Here is a 20,300-nt window from a genome sequence, read left to right on the forward strand (position 1 = left end):
GGTCATGGAAAGTGGATGGAAAATAGCAAAGGTGAGCCAAGGCATCAAAATAGGATATAAATCTCTATGAGAAATTCTGTGGAAGTAATAATGGGGTAGAGATAAGAGACCCATTAAGGGAATAGGAAACCCAAGGTCTGTGTTGCCCCAGTCCCTTTCTCTCTGCATCACTCTCTGCAGATATTGATATCGTAAAGCATTTGTCTTCCTAAAGTCATTGGCATTATTAGCTGCAGCAATTTAAAACCACTAAAATGTCAACACCTATCTTTCCTGGGTGGGATATAATCTTTCCCAAGCATCTTGTTTGTGTGTGTGTGTGTGTTTTTGGAAATCTTATTAGAGCTACATTTTCTTAAAATTGCACAGTAATTCTATTACTTTGAAATATTCATTTAATCAGTTTAAACTCTCTAGCAATTTGACTCCTCTAGTACAAGCTTTATGTCAGGAATTTCCAACAATTCAATATGTTTTTTTGAAAACATCATTAAATATTTAGTTACTTAGTGAAAAGCTCTCGAGGGTCATCAATAAAACAGCAGCCTTGTGGGATTTGTAGGTTACATGAAATTAAAAGAAGAGACTTACTATTTCACTGAATTCTTTCCCTCTGGGCTCTACTCTGCCTGAGGAAGAAGGGCTGATGCAAACCGGGCATTCAGAAGACACTGCCATGACTGTCTAGAGAAGCACAGTGTGATTGGCCATGCAAGTGCCATCTTAGCTCCTAAGAGCAATGTCTTCTTTCAATGTTCACGACTCCATCTTTGGATGTACACACTGGCTTCCCCCAAGCAGCAATATTTGGCTTAAAGCGGGGGTCAGGAAGGCAGAATCCAATGCAGAGTTTTTGTTGCATTTCAGTATTTTGCATTACTGCTTGTTACTCTGCATCACCTCCCTTGCTTTCTTCCCCTTGTTTTATTTGAAGCAAACACCAAAAAATGGCTGAACTATTAATGCCACAATTAATGGTCTGTGCTTTGTGTGACTTCTATCCTCCTCTTCTACTATGAAATCAGATCTTGAGGAATACTTCACCTTGTGACTGTTGTGGTGAAGGACCTTAATAAAAGTAGTCAATAATCAAATATTAATTTAGTAATAAATTAATATATTTATAAAGAAAAGTCTATCTACTGAGTTCAGTTGGGCTTATTCCCAGGTAAGTGTTCGCGTCTCGAGGCCCCAAGACCCACCCCCAAAATAAATACACACGGACACTTATATTAGTTTAAGTTTTTGGGCAAATTTTGGCCACAACTTTATTGAAATACAATCACGTGAGCAGTATTGGCTTAGGCATTGACTTCCCCACTATAACTGACTCCACCTCTCAGGGTGATCGTCCAATGGGGTAAACCAAACGAGGGAGCTAGGTCGATGAGGACCAACCTAAGATCACCCCGGGGTTCCTGTGGTCCTGGCATGGCCCTAGCCCCTCAAGCGGACTTCGGATGAGATCCAGGGCCCCCAGATTCCTGGAGGGGCAGGTGATGGCCACACCTCCCCTCCCCACAATCCAACTGAGCCAATGCCTAACCGCCACCTTACAAGTTGTGACGATTTGCTAAGGGGTAGGCAAAAACCAAATGGCTAAAGCCAATCTGCCAAATGGAAAAATTCCTACCCAGCCCCTGTTCCAAAACAGGCGACCCAACCAAAGCAAGGTCAAGCGACTCTACCTAAACTAGGGAGGGTGAGCAGGTGTTCAACAGTGCAAAGCAAGTGCCCCTCCTTGCGTCACACTGCTGTTTTTAAAGCCCCTGGGATCACGCCGCCCACTGGCTATTGGCTAAAATCGCCTGGCGTAATCCCAGGGGAATGGCCAGCACTCCTTGCTCCCCCCCCCCCATTTCAACCCTGTCAGGTGAGCTCTTGGGTCCTGCGCGCAACCAGGACCCTCTGTTATGAGGATCCCATTTGTAGGAGTATACCTTAATGCCTCAATTCTATATATACTTTCTTGGAAATAAATCTTATTAGAACCAGGCAGAGGTCCTTCTCGGTAGTGGCACCCGCCCTGTGGAACACCCTCCCATCAGATGTCAAGGAAATAAACAACTATCTGACTTTTAAAAGACATTTGAATGCAGCCCTGTTTAGGGAAGTTTTTAATGTTTGATATTTTATCATCTTTTTACTATTCTGCTGTGAACCGCCCAGAGTGGCTAGGGAAACCCAGCCAGATGGGTGTGGTATAAATAATAAAAGTAGTAGTAGTAGTATTTCAGAGTAATGTGATTAGGAGCTGGTTGAACACTGCCAGCCTAAATTCACTTACTGGAGAGGAAGTCCCGTGAAAATCAGTGGGACTTGCTTCAGATGTAGTAAATCAGACAGAAAGATATATAACATTTAATCTTCTGATTTGTTTAGTTCATACTTGCTGATCCATGTCTTGCTGATTTCTTGCTGAACATGTTCCAGGACACTAAATACCAATATCTGTTAATGTGGATGCTCAATATTTCTTGGGAATCCATACTAGTTTGGGTTAAAGTGTTGTCAGAATGTGGATTTCTTCCAGCCATTTAAGCCACACCTTATAGTGAAGCATGCATTTTAATCCATGTCAGTGACTTTTAGTGCAGACCTAGGAATGTCGTTCGTTCCGCATTAATGCATGTTGCACATGTGACATCAGAATTTATCAAGTATCTTTTTTAACTTACTGAAGATTGCAATATTGTGCTACTCATGTTCTAAAAACAGTGCATTCTAATGTTGCACTAAAGATGCAAAGATGTTATATTTTCTGTCTTTAAATATCAGTAACTGATAGCTTCAGTACATCACACCCCCTTCAGACAACTGATCCAGGGACAGTGATTGCATGTGGCAGCAGGCTCTGTTCTGAATTTATGCATGTTCAGTGGAACAGGAACACTCACCTATTCAAAATGCTGAGTTTGCTATTTAAAGCCCTTCATGAGGCACGACTGTGGCTCCAGGGGAAAGGGTCTTCTCAGTAGTGGCACCCCAGCTGTGGAATGATGGCATTGCGGCACCTAAGACCTTTGTATTTTTTCCAGGCTTTTAAAGAGCTTCCAGGTGGCAGCTTAGGATTATAAACATTGAGCTATCATAAACTAGTCGTTGACAACAGGCTTTATTATTACAGGATTTTTCCTGGAAAGGGTTCGTTTTGATTAAATAGGGGAAAATACAGGATGACATTTTAATGACAATGACACCATGTAGATGAAATAAATTGCATGCGTGAGGAGCACCTTTCTGAAAAGCACTCTTAATTTCTATCCTTTGTTTTTATGCTGTTCGGGGGGTTTTTGGGGGGGTTGTTTTTTGTTTTTTTGCAGACTGGTTTTATACTGCTGTTTTATGTTGTGGTATTTTTACATTCTTGTTTTAATTTGTTTGATTGTGATTTAAACTTTTTGTATGCTGCCCTGAAAGCTGGTTGAAGGGGAGTACATGAAAATAATAATAATACGCCCACACAAATTATATGAGAGATTGGGTATATAGCAGGGTCCCCAGTGATAGGAGACAAGCTCATGCGCAGTTGATTTGTCTGTACACTGCCTGTGTATTCTCACATTCTTCTGAACCCAAGTAAAGTAAGAGATGGAGCTTGCTGCTTTGAGCCTGCTCCTTTCTCCCAGACTCTGGATCAGTTGTCTCTATAGGGCTGCTTGTGTTTATAAAATGGTGTATATACATTTACTTAGGCTTTTCCCTTCACACTTCTTCTGAGTCTTTGATCTACTCCATAGTTGGTATTCCAGACTTTTATACAATGTCAGTGCTAAATGCCCCACTCAGTCAGTCAGTCAGTCAGTCAGTAGGACATAGCTGAAAAATAAACAGTTGAACACTGGACTCTTTCTTTAAAAGCTGTAAAACTAGGATGCAATAGAGAGATACAGAAATAGACAGCAAACATTGCATTGTCAGGGGAGTAGTTTGTTATATGGATCCATGTTCCTGTTTTGTATGCATTTCCTCCCTCCCTTCCTCCTCAGGGATCCTTTTATGTGGCCAGAATAATTCAAGATCATGCAGAATTTGCAGCCTAACAAACTAGAATGCTCTGAGATTACTATCGCTTACATTGTTTTGGTCCTATAAATGGTTCCTTGAGGCACAGAAAAAACAAACCAAATGTATGCATGTATTTGAAGCTCTAACACAATTTCAAAAGCTTGAATGTTTTCCCCAGCAGTTCAGCAAGCCTTTAATAAGAAATCATGATGTTGGGGGGAAATAAGAAAGGTTATCGGAGCAATCCTATACTCACATAACCTCAGGTCTGGAGATATACTGCTGCTACAGCCAACATATCTCATGTTTACTAAGTCCAGGTGGGGAGGGGAGGGTAAGAAACCCACAACTGGAAAATTCAAAACAGCATAAAAATGACAGGTATAACCCCAGTGTCCAAAAGAACACTGCCAAAGCCCTCCAGTTGGAAATGGTGTCATCTATAGGACCCACATGCTACCCACACATGGCTGGAGCCAGCAAACTGTTGGCAATGGGGAAAAACACACTGCAGTTCATTGCATCACTATACAGTATACAAGATGATGCTGAAGCAACCCCACACTATCAGCCCCAGTGGCTTAGCCAGCAATGACCCTGCTGCTGCTAGGCAATCTCCCATCTCTATAGAGAAGGGTTCAAATCCACTTATGTTCCTCTCATTTCCTCTTTTTATGAGCACAACACACACAGCCTTCAGAGGCTCGCTCTATAGGTCCCAGGGTTGGGAAGCAGGAGAGTTCAAGCCCCAGCAAGGGAAAAGGGAAAATATGGCTCAATTCTTCTCTTGCATGTCTGGCTTTAAAAAAATGTTATGGTGCCTCAAACTTACACTGCAGGCTCCACAGAACAGCTCCCTAACAACTCAGCCACAGCAGCAGGCATCAGACACCTCCTAGAGTATCCTATCTTTCTGCTGCCCTCAGCCTCAACCTCGGGAGTGCAGAAGCTGCAAGATGAGTCCTGGTTAGATAGAATAGGCTATGGTTTCAATGCAGGGAATACATGGTTCAAAGCCAAGGTATAACACCAAACCCCAGACACACCTGAGCCCATTGGAACACCACACAGACCCATGCCCACCTCTTTTGGTCCGTTCCTGGTAGCCCATGTGACCAATGGAACCCTGCCCTGATATCTTGCCTAATAGGCTGACACTACTAGGTATGATCCCAGCAGGTAACATTACCCGTCTCCATTTTCTCCCACATCCTCAACTCATAGCACCCTCGCAGCAGCCTTCATTCCCCTTGTGCTCCCTGATATGCCTGCTCCCTCGCTGTCCATGTGTCTGACTGAGCAAAGACGGAAGAGAGTCATTGCCCCTAGCCCATCAAGCCTTACAGTCCCATCCCAGTCTGGCATAGGGGTGCCTAGTAACAGGAGGCGGGAGAGAGAGTAGCAACTTCATTGCGCTCAGATGGAGGATCCAGAAAGGGGAAAGTATATATGTGGAGTTAGCACTCCCACAGGTCCCCTGTGTCTTGGACAGTGCCTCAGCAAACAGCAAGGGTAGCAAGTTTCATGTCCCCTATGGCATCTACAAGAATACAGGAACCTGACTAAAACAAGTAGAATAACAACCCCATGGAGGAACATTCAGGAGCATCCCAGTCACTGCTGCTAGTTATGGGGTAGGTCTCATCTGCACAGAATGGGGGTGGGAGTAAGGGCACTTCCAGATCAGCTATTTATCAAGCATTCATTCTGATTTGCTTGCAGGTAGATTAGATGGCTTTTGGTGTTCACGAATGCTCATAAATCTTTGCAGGGTGGATTAGATGACATTGCGTGAAAGTAAGTGTTATGCCACACTGCCCAGTATATTGTATCACTTTCCTTATTGCAAAAAGCCATCATTTGGGTAAGCGGGTTCATTGCACAAGACCTCCCAATCAGCTCAAGTTGTGCAGCCTGAATTCGCCGGCATGTGTTTGCATGCCACCTGAAAATGGTGACTGTCTGGAAGTGCCAGGAGAGCAAGGAGAAGCAGGAAGCAATTGGACCCTATGGTCCCTGAACCTGAGTACACAGTAGGTGCTTGTGAGGGAAGCAGAGATCTAGTGGATCCAGGGCTACCTCTACCTCATCGCCCTGTCTCACCTCAGAGTGCTCTGTTTCAGGAGCGCTGAATGCCAACTGCTGTCAGTGGTAGATATTTGCCTGTGGAGCTGTGGAGAGGTACAACAGAGGCTTCCTTAGCAAGCATGGGTGTTATACCTGCAGACCTTTCTGCCAGCAGAGGCACCCACCTAGCCTGTGAATTAAGATTGCTTTGTCCATCCTAATGTTTGCAGAGCCACAAATAGACCAGCCTGGTCACAGACATAAGCAGACACCTTGATTTGTTGACAAGGTGTAACTGTGAGAAACCTAAACTTAAAGCTCAGCTGAGGTGCAGCTGGTTTAAATAATAGCAAGCAATTAGGCTGAAGACAAAATCAGCGGTGGCATTTTATAATTACAATTAATTTAAAGGTTAATTTCCTTTGGTGCTAAAATCTTATTTAAAACATTTACCAGGAAAGGAAATTAGGATGTTACTATTAAGATGCATGGAGTGCTTCTGGGAATCCATGCCTATTATCAGTAGAAAATTAGGTTAGGCTCAAAGTGGGAATTTCAATTCATTTTAGTGTATAATAGGTGGCGATCAGGGCCTTGAGTTGGTGGGTTTTGGTTAGGGAGACTGTAAGATTTGCATTTCTTTTGTTTGAGGGATTAATTGCAAATGTTTTTAACAAAGGGGCTGGTTTAATACGTGAACAAGCACAACATGAAAAGAAAATTGGTTATGGATTGCTGCCTTCCTAACTAATGAAGTTGATGTTAAGGAAATCCCTGAGAGACATAGATGTGCTATGAAAAAATATTAATAAATAGATTCACACACTGAAAGTGGTGCTGTCACTACCTTCCTATATGTTAATTTTCCTTTTCCCTTATTACCTGGTCCATCCTTCCCCGAACATCCATCACCATCTCCTAAGGGAGCTGCCAAGCCTGTGTTTCAAATATGTCTAAATAATAGTGGTGCTTTGATGGAAGAAACGTTTGCATTGGTTTCTCATCATCATAACCGAGTACTGTTTAATAAAATCAATTCCTGATCACTATAAGTGAAGAGGGATTGTGATCACCATGAATTTTATTATGTTTTATGTTTTTCTTCTTCATCTGTCATATAGTCTTATTACATGAAATAATTTTTAAAATGACTCTTTTTTAATGGCAGGGCAATCTTCAGTAGAAATAAACTGCAGCCTTGAATGGTTGGCAAATGTCACAAGCAGTTATAAAAAAACCACCGTTTAGAAAGAAATAAATGTTACAAGCTAACTCTTTAAAATTAAAAATTGTAGATTCAGCTAATAACATAATAATTGTTTTAGGATTGTAGTAACTGGGAGATTTCTTTAACCTGATTAATTTGCCTCAGTCATTTCTGCTGTTATTCCTCATATTGTTCCTAGCTGGTACTGTCATAACAATAACCAAATGCAAACCGGGATTTAAAGGCTGGGAGTGTATTGGGGATTCCAAACCAGGGTTTCAAAGAAACCTTAGCCATGGCCAGCAAAGGTCAGATGTAATGCCAAACCAGGGTTTAGGCAGGCAAAAAGAATTCATACGGCCTAAAAGAAGAGAGCTGGGGGGATGCAGTACCATAACCTGCTCCTGACTGCTAAACCGTGGCTAACCTTTGGGTAGCATTACATTGCAGCTGCCCTAGGCAGCAAATCTAGGATTCCAGTCTTCTGGGTGATATAAGCCCACATCCCCATGGCCACAAAAAGTTATGCATCTCCCACTACATAATGCTTTATTTCTCATACCCTTCATCCACCCCCCAAAAATAACTTTTGAAAACTTAATGGGCTAATGCAGCTAAAGTAGCATCCAGGTCTTTAATAAATATTTCTTTAAAAATGCACTGCCTAGCAAAATTCTATTTCTCTCAAACTCTCATCTGAGTTTTGGCCTGCTAAAATTTACAGCTGAATACCCGATGATGGGAGGAAGAATGGCCTACTGGCTCCCTGGAGCAAACCAGAGTATGTATTCCTTTAAAAATTTGAATGTTTTCTTAGAGTCTCCTTTGTTCAGGAGGTTTGGTTGGGGGGGGAACCCTTGCAGGGCCTTTTCTCTAGTGCTTCTTACCCTGTGGAATCAACTCACCTCTGATATTTGCCTTAGTTTGACCCTTCTAGTACTTCACAGGCACTAGGAGACATGCTTGTTCGGCGTGTTTTTGAAGGGATTTTATGTCTTCTGTTTGCGGGGAATTTTTAAATGTTTGACCTGTATGTGTATTTTTATTGTCTTTGATGTTGTTCTGTTGCCTTTGTATAAGCTGATTCTTTGGTAGACAGAACAGGATAAAATGCTTGCATAGACTACATGTTTGCATGTATATATTGTTGTCTGCCACCCCAATCTCCAAGTGGTGTGCAATTCCAGGGGTTCCAGGTGCTTACACCAGGGTTCAGTGTCCTTGTAATGAGGGGCAGTGGAGACTGTGATGTCTTTATAATACACGGCTTATTTACACATACATATAACCTGAGGCTACAATGGAGGGTCTCACAGCATTAACACCACAGAAGGTCTTGCTTCTCCCAACATCACAGCAGAAATCCAGCATTACTCTCCCTCTCAGGCTTCTGCCTGCAGCCTGCTTCTTACCAGCTCTCACAAACACAAGACTGGCTATTGTCCTTCTCACTACCAGCCAAGTGAGAAGGAGCCCATCCATTTGCCCTCCAGCACAAAGATTCGTACTTGGGGCCATTACCAAAATATTGCACGGAGGTATTACGTAACTTGTCTATGCCTCAAAGTGACCAGCCTCTCTTTTACACGAACACTCTCACTCTCTCTCTCTATGCTATCCTTTGAAATGTGCACTTATCTGAATTGTGTAATGCAGTTCTCCAATCAATTACAAAACTCTATTGCAGTATTTCTACAGCAATTTGATTTGTGCTAAAACATTGATCGATTGCTTAATTTTATTGCAGGAATTGTAATTATGAAAATAAGTATCCCTTTGACCATAATATCTCCAACTTTTTCATACATTTGATTTTAATTTTGCTTTTATTTGATGGGCTGCTTTATTTTTGTTTGCTTTTTTTCATGAGACTCTGGGGCTTCTTGAAAGTGTATCTAGGGTTCCTCAGTGAAATCAGTAATAGTGTAGACAAGCCTCCCTGAAGGACAGCTGGCTCTGTTCACAACTTATCTTGCCCTGTAATCTGAGAAGTTAGGGGGATGTTTGGTGTCTTCTAGAGCACTTGCAGTTTATATGGGCAACACTGAAGTTCAACAGACCTTACCAGTGCCCTGCAGGAATTGAGTGTGTACCCTAGGGCAAAGCCCAGGGTTCTCTGTGGCACACAACAGCTTCATGGGAGATTGTCAAGGGCTCCTCTACAGCCAAGTCAATAGGGAATTGCTTTAGATTCTGTCTCACTTTTGTTCCTCAGAATTCTCCTTCTCCTGCTGGAGTTTTCCTCCATTTATAACAGTTGTAGCTCTCTCTTTCCTCCAACCCTCTTCTTTATCTCTTTACTTGTCCAGTAATAAGCTAGCCTATAGCAATCTCCTGCTAACAATTTGTTCCATTAGGGACACAATGATCCTACCATGCTTGCATTTCCTCTAGATGACACTGATTGGGAACAACCTGCAGATTTTTCTGGGCTATTTGAAGCATCTTGGCAGTTTGAAAGTCCTTCAGGGGCAGTTTTAGAATGCCCCATGTGTAAAATGGTGCATTATAGTGGAAATTGTCCCAGAAATATCCTAGCTCAACTGAAACTTGATTCAGGAAGGGAAAAGAATATATGCATGTATCATATTTCCTCACGGAGGTCTTTATTATAGGCTGTTAACAATACTTCGCATTTATAAAAAGTTCCATGTTCATAGACCAGTAGATTCTGCATGCATTTGTGTGTTGGGGAAAATTTGTGTAGACTTTTGCAGCACTGAACGTACCTGTAGCAAGAAAAAATAGAGACCCAAAAGGCATTGTTTGCTGTGGGTTTTGGGGCATGCTGATGGTAATATGTCAATGAGCTCTAAGGCAAAAAGCAACCAACAGACTTTCCAAACCAAAATGTGCAGTTGCTTATTAATTGCTGTAAGTATTTTTTCCCACATGTAACATTTCTTTGGTCAGGAAATTACTGTAACTTTTGAGTTACAGGCCAATGTATGCTACTGGAAAGATTTGTTTCCCTCATCTTTTGAGACCCAGTAGAGCCCAGCTTATTTTAAATATTTGTGGGAATTTTTTTCTCTCTTGATGTCAAGTGAAACTTCAACAACAACATCAACATATTTATTAAGTCAAAAGTAAGAATAAGTGTGCAAGAAAGGAAAGTTTACATGATGTGCAGCCCATTCCTGTGCATGTTTATTTGGAAATAGGCCCCAGGGTTCAATGGGATTTACTCCAAGTAAGTGTGCTGGGAGGGGGGGACTATTCCAAAGATGTGTATGTGAATAAAGGTTTAGTTTGGTTTTAGATTGTAAAATGGTTGCTTTTTGCTTTAGACATTCTTCTACATAGGAGAGTCAAAAGTTCACAGGAGAAAGGAAAAACTGTTCTGAAATCAGGTTCAGTGAAGATGGTTAAATTACTACAATATTTCATCTATTGTCAAAAGGTTACTATATACTGATAGATTCTTGTTTTTTGGTTGTTTTAACTCCTTTTCAGTTAAAATTTGTACACTAATTTTGCAGACATTTCATGACTCTGATTTGGCAAATGTTCAATTTTAACATCTAAGACTTCCCTTTCTTTTCTTTTTTTTTACAAAATTCTAATTATAAGTATCGTTGTGTAGTTTTAATAGAAACAAAAAACGAAAGTTCACAAGAGACTAATGTGCACAGGAGAGTCAGAGTTTCAGCCTATGAACTTGGCAATTAAGGAGAAATAGAAACATAATCAAGATTTGACTCTCCGCCTGTTGGCTAAAAGGTTGAGAGCAAAAATACTGTAAAGCTAGTAAGTTAAAGAATGGAAGAGTTGCAGGAGAGAGAAAGGACCAAAACATTAAGACGAAGGATCAGAGAACCCAATTGGGACATTATAGCAGAAAGGAGCCAGGAAAAGACCACAAAGGGACCCAAAAGCTGAACCCATAAGAAACAGTGTAGAAAAGTTTTGTATGTGTTTCTCTGTTTATTTATCTATATATTCTAAAAGCATGTTTTCTGAAACTGCCTCTAAGTGTTGCCTCACTAAGACACTAAGTAAAAGCATAGCTTATTTTAGGGAGGGGTCCCTGAAGCCTTCACACCTGTGTGCCTGTGCCATATTACTCCACTGGGTATTGATAGACAGAGTCTGCTTAGTGGATGTAAAGAGGAGGGAGAATACATCAAATTTGTGGCAGTGGTGAAGACGATGGGTTGGTTTGGCTATTTTTGCTTGCTTCCCTTCCCTCTCATAGTGTAGACCACAACAGCCCATGGTGCCACTATGTCTGAAGTGTGACTTCTGGGCCACTATATGACTAGGGAAGGAATTGAATCTACATCTGTGAAACAAGTCTTCCATTGTCCCTCTTCTCTGATCTGAGCTTTTTAATAGCTGTGTGTGTTCACATTTGATATCTGGAAAGGGAGAAATGGGCAGGACAATCCTCACTGTACTTTGCAGGGCTGTAAGTGTTGAATATATCACCAGTTTGGAAACAGTCCAAAGCTCAGGGAAATCTCAGAGAAGGGGAGGGCCTTTATGATACGGATGTTATTTTATTTACATTTTATTGATCCAGAGTTTCTGAAGGAAAATTAAATGAAACTGCCCTCAGTCACAGTCTGTTAAACATATCAAAGTTATACTAGAAAATCATTTATATGACTATTCCCATGATAATCTTGATCATACAACCTTGCCCTCATCACTGCAACATTTTAATCATTTTAGAATACACGCCTATGCATGTCTAGTCAGAAGTAAGTAGGTTTCCTCCCAGGTTACTGGATATGGGGTTGCCACCACAACCAAATTATTTTGTAGAGATGGATATTTAAGGCCAAGTCATATGTTACTTTCCCCCATGCATAGGTTCATAAATATGGTTCCCGCCTGGTGGCCTCTTGCACAATTGGGACTTATTTGAACTTGGACTTACAGCAGTGATAAGCCAAGCACAGAAATGCTACATGTCTGTGTTGGTGGGACTCCCACACTAAACTCAACACATAAACGTCGTATTCCACTAGACATAGTGCCCTCATGAGGAAGCAGTGATTAGCAGCCTCCACACTGAATGGGTGATGTATGATTCAAGTCATCTGATTTCTTTCAGTTCTGTTAACATTTGCTACTATGCTGACTACTTGGTTGAAAATGAGATGGATGGTTGTGTTGTTTTACACCATATTGCTTTCCTTCTGTCTGCCCATCTGCTTTTTTCCAGCTGACTCACTGCTGCCCTTTGTGAGGCCTGTAAAAACCCCACATCTATAACCTGTGCTAATGAAAGCCTTCTTTTCCAGGGAGTTGCTATTCCTTGTGAAAAATGCTTTTGCAAACATTCCTACAGATAGCAAAACCCAATTTAGGGTACGTCTTAGTGAAGTTGCATAGGTCTGATCCATGTCTTTAGTGGAGGATTTGCTGAGCAGTTGCTACCACTGCACGCTATTTCTAAAAATTTGCAAAGGTTAGAAGGTGGTTTTGTTTGCTCCAAGAAAGCTACTACCAGGGGGGAGGGAACAGCTTAGCAAACCTCTGTGTGTGTTCATGTGTTCCCATTTGCATGAATGCAAACCATTTGTTGGGGGTTTGCTCAGTATGTGCAGTGGTTTTGAAAGTGAGCAGTGGCAATTGCATTAGGTGACTTCAAGACATTTATATTGGAGTTGCCAACCTTTTGAGACATGTGGGAGCAATTGGGAGTGTGCCATGCAGTGCCATGCAGTAAAGTTTTTTGTAGGGGAACAGTTAGGGCCAAAGGTATCAGCTTATGAGGGCGATTGGGAAGAGTGATGTTGTATGTGTGAGCATCGTGCCTCCCTTTCTAAGTCAGGCAGAAGCTTCCCGGGCTTTGGGAAGAAGGCGCCAGCTTTAATAATTTAATACTCTAATTTACCAGGAACATTTAGGGGACTAGCCTAGTCCCCCTAGTCCACTGACCACATGCCACTGGTTCCATGTACACCATCTCCTCTGGTTATGTCTCTCTCTTCCATTCCTGGGTCACTCTCCCCCAGGCAGACATAAAGAGGGAAAGCACACACACACACACACACACACACACACACACACCCTACATCATTTGCTTTTCAAAAGGGTTTGAGTAAAAAGACCGATCCAGTGGAATTAAAATAGATCCTCTTCCTTTTGCATGATTTTACATTGAGTCAACCTCCCCACCCTAACACCATCACATAAATGCTTAAATTAGTAGACTGCACAGTAAAAATCGCAGTGCTTTCCAGGGTTGCTATGGCACAAATGCATCTATCCAAGGCACAGATCTTCCTGAATTATCCAGGGCTCTTAAACAGGATGACAACAAAACCACCACTAAATGACAGGACAGATGAATGGACACAGATTTAAAGATGGTTCTGAGGGGATCAGTCTTAAAAATTATGGTGATCTGCATGGATTTTTTTGCTTTGGATCCAGGTTTTTTTACCATGGCAAGCACCAGATGCATTATTTTTATGGTTCAGCCAACGAGATAAGTGGTTTGCATGGTGGAGACCCCAAGAGGAGGGAATCTGTTTTGATGAATCTGATGTATATGTGTGTGTGTGTGTGAGAGAGAGAGAGAGAGAGAGAGAGAGAGACCATGACTGATCACTTTTCTCTGCCATTCTCTCTTCCCTGACTCCTGCAGCATTTCACTTTACCCCCCTGCCACTTCCTTCCTCCCCACAGTCTCCCAGATCAGTTACCTTTTCCTCCTACAACCTTGGTCATTCCAATCAGAGCTGAAAGAGGAAGTGGGAAGTAGCTTTTCACTTCCAGTGTCCCCCCCTTAGCACTACGTACTTTGGGGGGTGGGACATAAGGGCACAGTGAGTGGAGGCAGCACTAACTTTCACAGGTGATGTATTGTGCTTACAAGCACCGCATTGGTGATCCCAGCTTTAAAAGCACCAGTCGAAGGATTATGATCTAGAGCCCTATTTTAGCATTGAATTTAGGGCCAACAAAATAGTATGGTAGATTTTTGCAACAATGTTTTTAATGCAACAATCCCAACCATGAGATAATGGTTGATTATCTGAGACTTACATCAAGGCTCAGCTAACAAGGCCTTTTCATCAGACCCAGGCAGTATTTGTCACAAGATAAGTCGCAAGTGCTACATGAAGGTTGTGCAAATCTACCCTTGTCTCCATCAGGATACAAAAGAAATCCTGATTCCCAACATAACAACATGTTGCCCATTGCAAAGTACAGATAAAGACCACAAAGATTCATTTTGTCTTTCTTTAGTGGTAAAGTACATTAACTAAGGCCCATTTGGCAAATATCCAAAATAAAACCTGTGACACAGTCATTTATAGCATGTGTGGGTACATCTCAAAAACCAGCCTCCTCAACAATAAACTCAATGTTTTCACCATTGTCACCATCTGTCTCAGGACTGGGTGGCAAATATGCAGCCTTGTAAAGAAATGAATCTGCTTTCCCAGGCTTTTGAGGAAGCAGGATTATGATTTCTCTAAAGACACTGTGGATGCATTAATATTTATTACAACAAATAAATTACCATTGCAATCTAATAATATTTTATCCCTTTCTACTGGACTTGAAGGAACAGATGTGAATTATTTATCCCCCAACTAGAAGGTTGCAGTGGACACTTGCCAGCCCATTCTGCTTTATCTGCCGTCTGCGAAAGATACTAATGTGATGTCAGAACAGGCACTTTGACCACTGCTGCCATCTCCAGAGGAGGAATAAATACAGATATACACAGAGGCAACTTATTTAGGCATTAGCATGCCTGAATAATCTACATGTTTTCTGATAAACTAATTGTGCAATCTTGTAAATAGAGGAGTAAATCACATTGGAAACTACCAGTGTGACTTCCAGATAATCATGCATATGACAGGTCTGTAAGAAATTTTAAAATCATGCCTCCATGAAAGAAGTGACTGTAAGCTTTTGATGTTTCACATCAATGGGATTATGCCTCTGCACTTTCAGATTTGCTCCTGAAGAAACATAGTTAAGAACCCTAACTGGTGGTGATGTTCTTAAAAGATCAAAAGCAACTTTTCAGTGTGTTTGATGAATCAGTTTAGGATTAGAACATCTGTGGTCATTCAGTCAATAAGGTTTATTTATTCAATCCCATGCCAATACTATCAGACATTAGAAGCTGCACAACACTTTTAGTGACCTTTTAGGTTCTGCCAAAATAAAATGCCCAGTAGAAAGGACATCAATTGGCATGGGGTTTGGAGACTATAATAAACCCACGAGCAACTTTTAGATCAATCTGGTCACCACCACAGATTCAGCAAAGCTAAGTAGGAGTGTGTCATGAATAAGGGGGACAAGATTGCATTGTACTGCTAGTTTGCATACATTGCGAACCGTCCTTCTGGAACCTCTCTTCTGTGCTCAAGTCTTTACGGACTTACAACATCCTAAAACAGATGCCCACCTCCAGGCTTCTTTTATGATGGTACTCACCTATACAGAGTACCAACACCACTTTTCTTGCTGCCCATAGCATCTATTTTATGCTGGCACCCATGGAATGTTTGTCAATATACTAGAACCATCATGCCATTTTTATGCCCCCCCCCGCAAAGCACTGCACACCCCTTTCCCCATATGAACCTGCCTGAACCCAGAGATTGACTTTGGATGCCCTTCTCTGCATGCTGCCTTCAAGGGGGTTCTGGAGGGTGGCACTGAGAGAATGTATATTTTCAGTGGTAACTCCCTAATTATGAAATGCTTTCCCAAAGGAGGCCCACCAGGTCCCAACTTGGTCATTGTTTCAGTGCCAGACATTTTTTTTGTTTGCTTGTTTTCCTGGGCCCTTGATGGGATGCTTTTATTCTCACTACGTTTTTCATATGTTTATGCTTTTATATTATTGCTATGTTGCTGTATTTTATTCATCTTGTAAATCTTTTGGGGATCTTGTTGTGGCGAGTAATTCACAAATTCAGTAACCTAACCATTCTGCTGAAGAATCTCCCAGAATTCTAGTACTCAGGCCATCCAAAGCAACTGATTAGAAGCAAAAAAAGAATCACTTTATGCTATGAAATTCATTGCCACAGAACATTAAAACTAACAAGTAGTTAGTAGTGATGGCTTCCTTGAGTACCTGACAGAAGAAATCAGGAAGATGGCATATAAATTCACTGGTTCCAAACCAATCTACTGGAACAAAGAAACAATGCAGTTGCTCCCTTGGAAAATATAAGGTCTGACCATGTCCATCTAGGATGTCTTTAGCACTTACTGGAATTCACAGGTTCCTTGTAAAGCCTGGGATAATTTTTCAAAGAGCATAGATCCATTTCCTTTCCTCTGTTGCTCACAGAACCAGTGTGGCAGCCTGATGTGACACAATAATCACAACCAGTTAAAACATGGAGGCTGCAAATTATTGGTTTACTGCCTCCAACAAATATGTAATTTATACATTCCAGTCAGGTGGGCTGCTCATAAACAAGAAGAGCAATGGTATATAGATAAATTGTTATAATCTGTGACTGGCACGCTGATGAAAACTTGCTCTCTATATAGTCATTACCCTGTAGATTCTGTACTTTGTTTGCATTCTCCAGAATCAATCCCTTCCATTTTAATAAACTATTAAGGGCGGGGGAGGTTAGCCAATGTAATATGCATGAAAGCTTGTTTTAAAAGGAAAATGCCTATCACTTCTGAGAATGTCAGCAATGAATGCAATTTCCTCCTTTTCAGTTGACTTCATAGGTGGATTTGACTCTTACGGCTATCAAGGCCCACAGAAGACATCTCATTTACAGCTACAGCCCATGTATATGTGAGTACCTAACTTTCAAGTTACTCTATCAACTGCTAGATGTGTATCAATGATTAAAAAGTAGCACTTTTTAGGAATGTCCAAGAACTCCTTTTAAAGCACATCTGCTTGATATGCATTACTTACATTACAATGCTGTTGGATGAGTAGGGAATCTCAGGTTTGCATTTTTACCACATGGATTGGTCTGAATACACTGGATGCCATTTCCAGCAACAGCCAAGCATATTCACCGCTTGCATGGAGAGTCCATGAAATTGTACCATCTACATCATCTTTCAAACAACTATTCCTGTGGATCTTTCTCTCCCAGCAGCTTCTCTGTTGATGAATGTACATTAGCCCTAATTTACCTCTGGGTGAACGCCACAAATAGTGATCCTATTATTATGCTCAGCTGTCAGACTATTTGTGAAACATGGCAGCTTTCTCAAAATACAGTTTCTCATCTGTGTGTGCCCAAAGAAATGCTTTTTCACTTTTGTCACAGTGTTCTACACTTACAAAATGTTATTTCTTCCTGTCACTGTTTGTGGCTCCCAGGTACTCAGAACAAATTCAAATCCCATTTCTTCCTTCATATAGTATACCTTGCCATCAACATATGGAGCCTTCTAGCTGAGATATTATCCCATTCTCTTTATGTCCTCTGCTTTGAGAGTAGCTGATTGCATTTACAGAGTTTACAAACACTGGCTGGGAAGAAAGCTGAAGCTGTAGGGCAAAGAAGTCAATATAAATTTTGAAGCTTGTAGTTGAGAACAAGGAAACACAGGAGGAACATCTGAAACTCAGTGCAGGTTTGTTGCCATTTTGCTCCAGTACTGCTCACTGACATGTAGGAGATATTGGCTATATGCAGAAGACAACAGAGCTGTTGATATTTCTAGTAAAGCGACAAAGGACACAATGGCTGCATTTGGATGTCATGATAAATTTGTCCAAATTTATCATATTAGGCATGAGAATTATCCATGTTGGGAAAGAGAATAGGAGAGACTTGCATTTGCTTGCTCTCCTTTCCCCTAACCCACATCAGTAAGACTGCAAGGAGTTCAGAAGCTGTTGTGCTTCTGTCCTGCTTGCAGGCTTCCCATAGGGATCTGGCTGGCAAATGTGAGAACGGGATGCTGGACTAGAGACCAGCAGAACCTTTCTTCCACTCATAAGCTTTTGCTGCTTCTTTTTTATTATTAAGTGCAGCTTGTCACATCATCCAAACCCAATAAACTGTGGTTAACTGTAACTGGTATGTCTTTTGAAACAAGCCAACATCAAACCATGGTTTATGAAGCTGACTTATTTTCAACAGGACACAGCTAAGATTAACCACAGTTTGGGCTGTGTTGTGCTAAAGCTTCCAATCTCCTTCTCATGACCATGTCAGCGAGCATGTAAGCCCAAGGTTCACCTAGACTCACAATAGTCAGCCATTGTCATAATCCAATAAAACCCTTAAGACCAAATTTATACAGATATTTGTATTTAAATATATAAAATACTAATTAAATGTTTTGTGTTGAAATATTTATTTAAATACATTTTATTCTAGCTCAAGGTATGCAGTTCTACACATATTTTATCCTAAAGAACATTTTATGCATTTTGGTACTTTTTTTTTGAGCCAAAGGCCATATAGCAAAACTGAAAGAAGTACTAAATTGAAAGTATAATTATAGGCTTGTTCATGTGCTACCCTGAGAGGTGTGAATTAGGTCACTTTGCTTTAAAATGCAGAGCAAACAAAGTTCTCCTTGTAGGGGATATAGCAGGAAAGCAGTAAGCATTTGAAAGATCATTTCTGAAGGGCTTGGGAGTTGTTTTCTACCCTTCTTGGGGATTTTCAGGATTCTGAACCAGCTGTCATAATAAGCCAAATTTCAAGCAAAATTATGTGTTGATGCATGATCAACTAGCATTCTTGCTTATGCCCAATGCATTGCTCCGTGGCATTCTACCATGATAGAGCCTGCTTCCATCTAATTGCACTGAAATACTCTTGACTTGTCAACAAGAGCGACAATATGGAACCACTAGTGCAAAAGATAACTGAGCCCCCCGTAGAAACTCTGCAACGTTGGATTATTAAAAATGCATGCCACCAAATATTTGAATTGTAGAATAAGCAAGTACATGACGTCAATATTTTTGGTAGTCTAGGAAATAATTTGAAGGAGAGAGACGCTCAAATAGATAACAGAAAGCCAGACTCCTTCAGTTCTTCACTATAGAAACACTGGTTTAAAGAGAGAGAGAGAGGGCCGATGACAGTATGTAATATCAAATGCATAATGTGTTGGAAAAAATTGCTCAAGAACAGCTCGCCATTACAAAAGAATTTTCCTGTCATTCTCTGAGGACGTTCAGCCATGAAATGATCTGCCTTCTATACAGAGCCAGTGTCATGAAGGCATGCAGTTTGCTTTATGAAGCAGAATTCCTGCGACTAGTGAGATTCTCAGATCTTATGGCCTGATTAAAACTCATTAGGATTTTTCCCCCCTTCATGTCATTGCTATAATCCAGACATTTACATTAAATCCAATGTTTCTCTTGATGTATTTGTTTCCCAAACAAAATAACTCCTCCACATCTGAGGCCTGCTGCAGGGCATGGCATCTTTCCTTAATCATGTCATTTGCATTTTCCTCTTCTTCCAGAGGAGAAATGCCAGGGTGCAATGCTGTTGTTTCATTTATAGTACACCAAATCCTTTGGCAACCCCAGTGCTGTCATATTTACCTTCGCATAGCTCCATTTAAATGGATAGCCATTCTGATCCAGGCAATGAACAGGGCTAATCTGACAGGGTGACGGGGAGAAGGTAGACCTGAAGCAACACTCACACTGATCACCTGTGAGGGAGAAAAATGCTATATAGTGAGGGGGGCTGCTACAGCCCAGCTCTTCTCTCCTCACACTTGACAGATGTGTGAGGCTGTCAACCTCACTGTGATCTTTGGATGAAGGCCAGTATATTATATTATTATTATTATTATTATTATTATTATTAATCATCATCATCACGGCTAGTCACCTCTTAAGATAGGAGTATGGAAGGGAAAGGTGGGGCCCAGACTCATACTTGGCATTCTCTCTCTGCTCTCTAACCTGTGATTGTTGGTGCCATTGTCTGAAGGAGATTAGGTGTTTCTTAGAGTATACACATGATTTCCATGAACATCACCTTAAAAGTGTTTGATGAGTTGTGAACTATATATGCCAATGGGCAATGACATCTAAACCTCTCCTGTATGTATA

At 41.2% G+C, this 20,300-nt stretch overlaps 1 protein-coding gene and 1 long non-coding RNA gene across 5 annotated transcripts in view; one reads left to right on the forward strand and one right to left on the reverse strand.

Moving 5' to 3' along the window:
• NKAIN2 (sodium/potassium transporting ATPase interacting 2) overlaps window positions 1-20,300 on the forward strand; it is a 451,605-nt gene that overhangs the window by 427,431 nt on the left and 3,874 nt on the right. For 3 of the 4 annotated variants that reach the window (XM_053381820.1, XM_053381821.1, XM_053381818.1), the window contains 2 exons: window positions 8,007-8,063; window positions 16,958-17,039. In XM_053381820.1, the coding sequence (XP_053237795.1) occupies window positions 8,007-8,063; window positions 16,958-17,039 (139 nt within the window). The remainder of the gene's footprint in view (window positions 1-8,006; window positions 8,064-16,957; window positions 17,040-20,300) is intronic. The other variant, XM_053381819.1, reaches the window with a different exon arrangement.
• The window catches only part of LOC128410502 (uncharacterized), a 91,203-nt gene that overhangs the window by 70,757 nt on the left and 146 nt on the right, over window positions 1-20,300 (reverse strand). The gene's annotated exons all lie outside the window — the stretch shown is intronic.

This window comes from Podarcis raffonei, chromosome 3, assembly GCF_027172205.1.
Source record: "Podarcis raffonei isolate rPodRaf1 chromosome 3, rPodRaf1.pri, whole genome shotgun sequence".
NCBI classification, from domain to species: domain Eukaryota; kingdom Metazoa; phylum Chordata; class Lepidosauria; order Squamata; family Lacertidae; genus Podarcis; species Podarcis raffonei.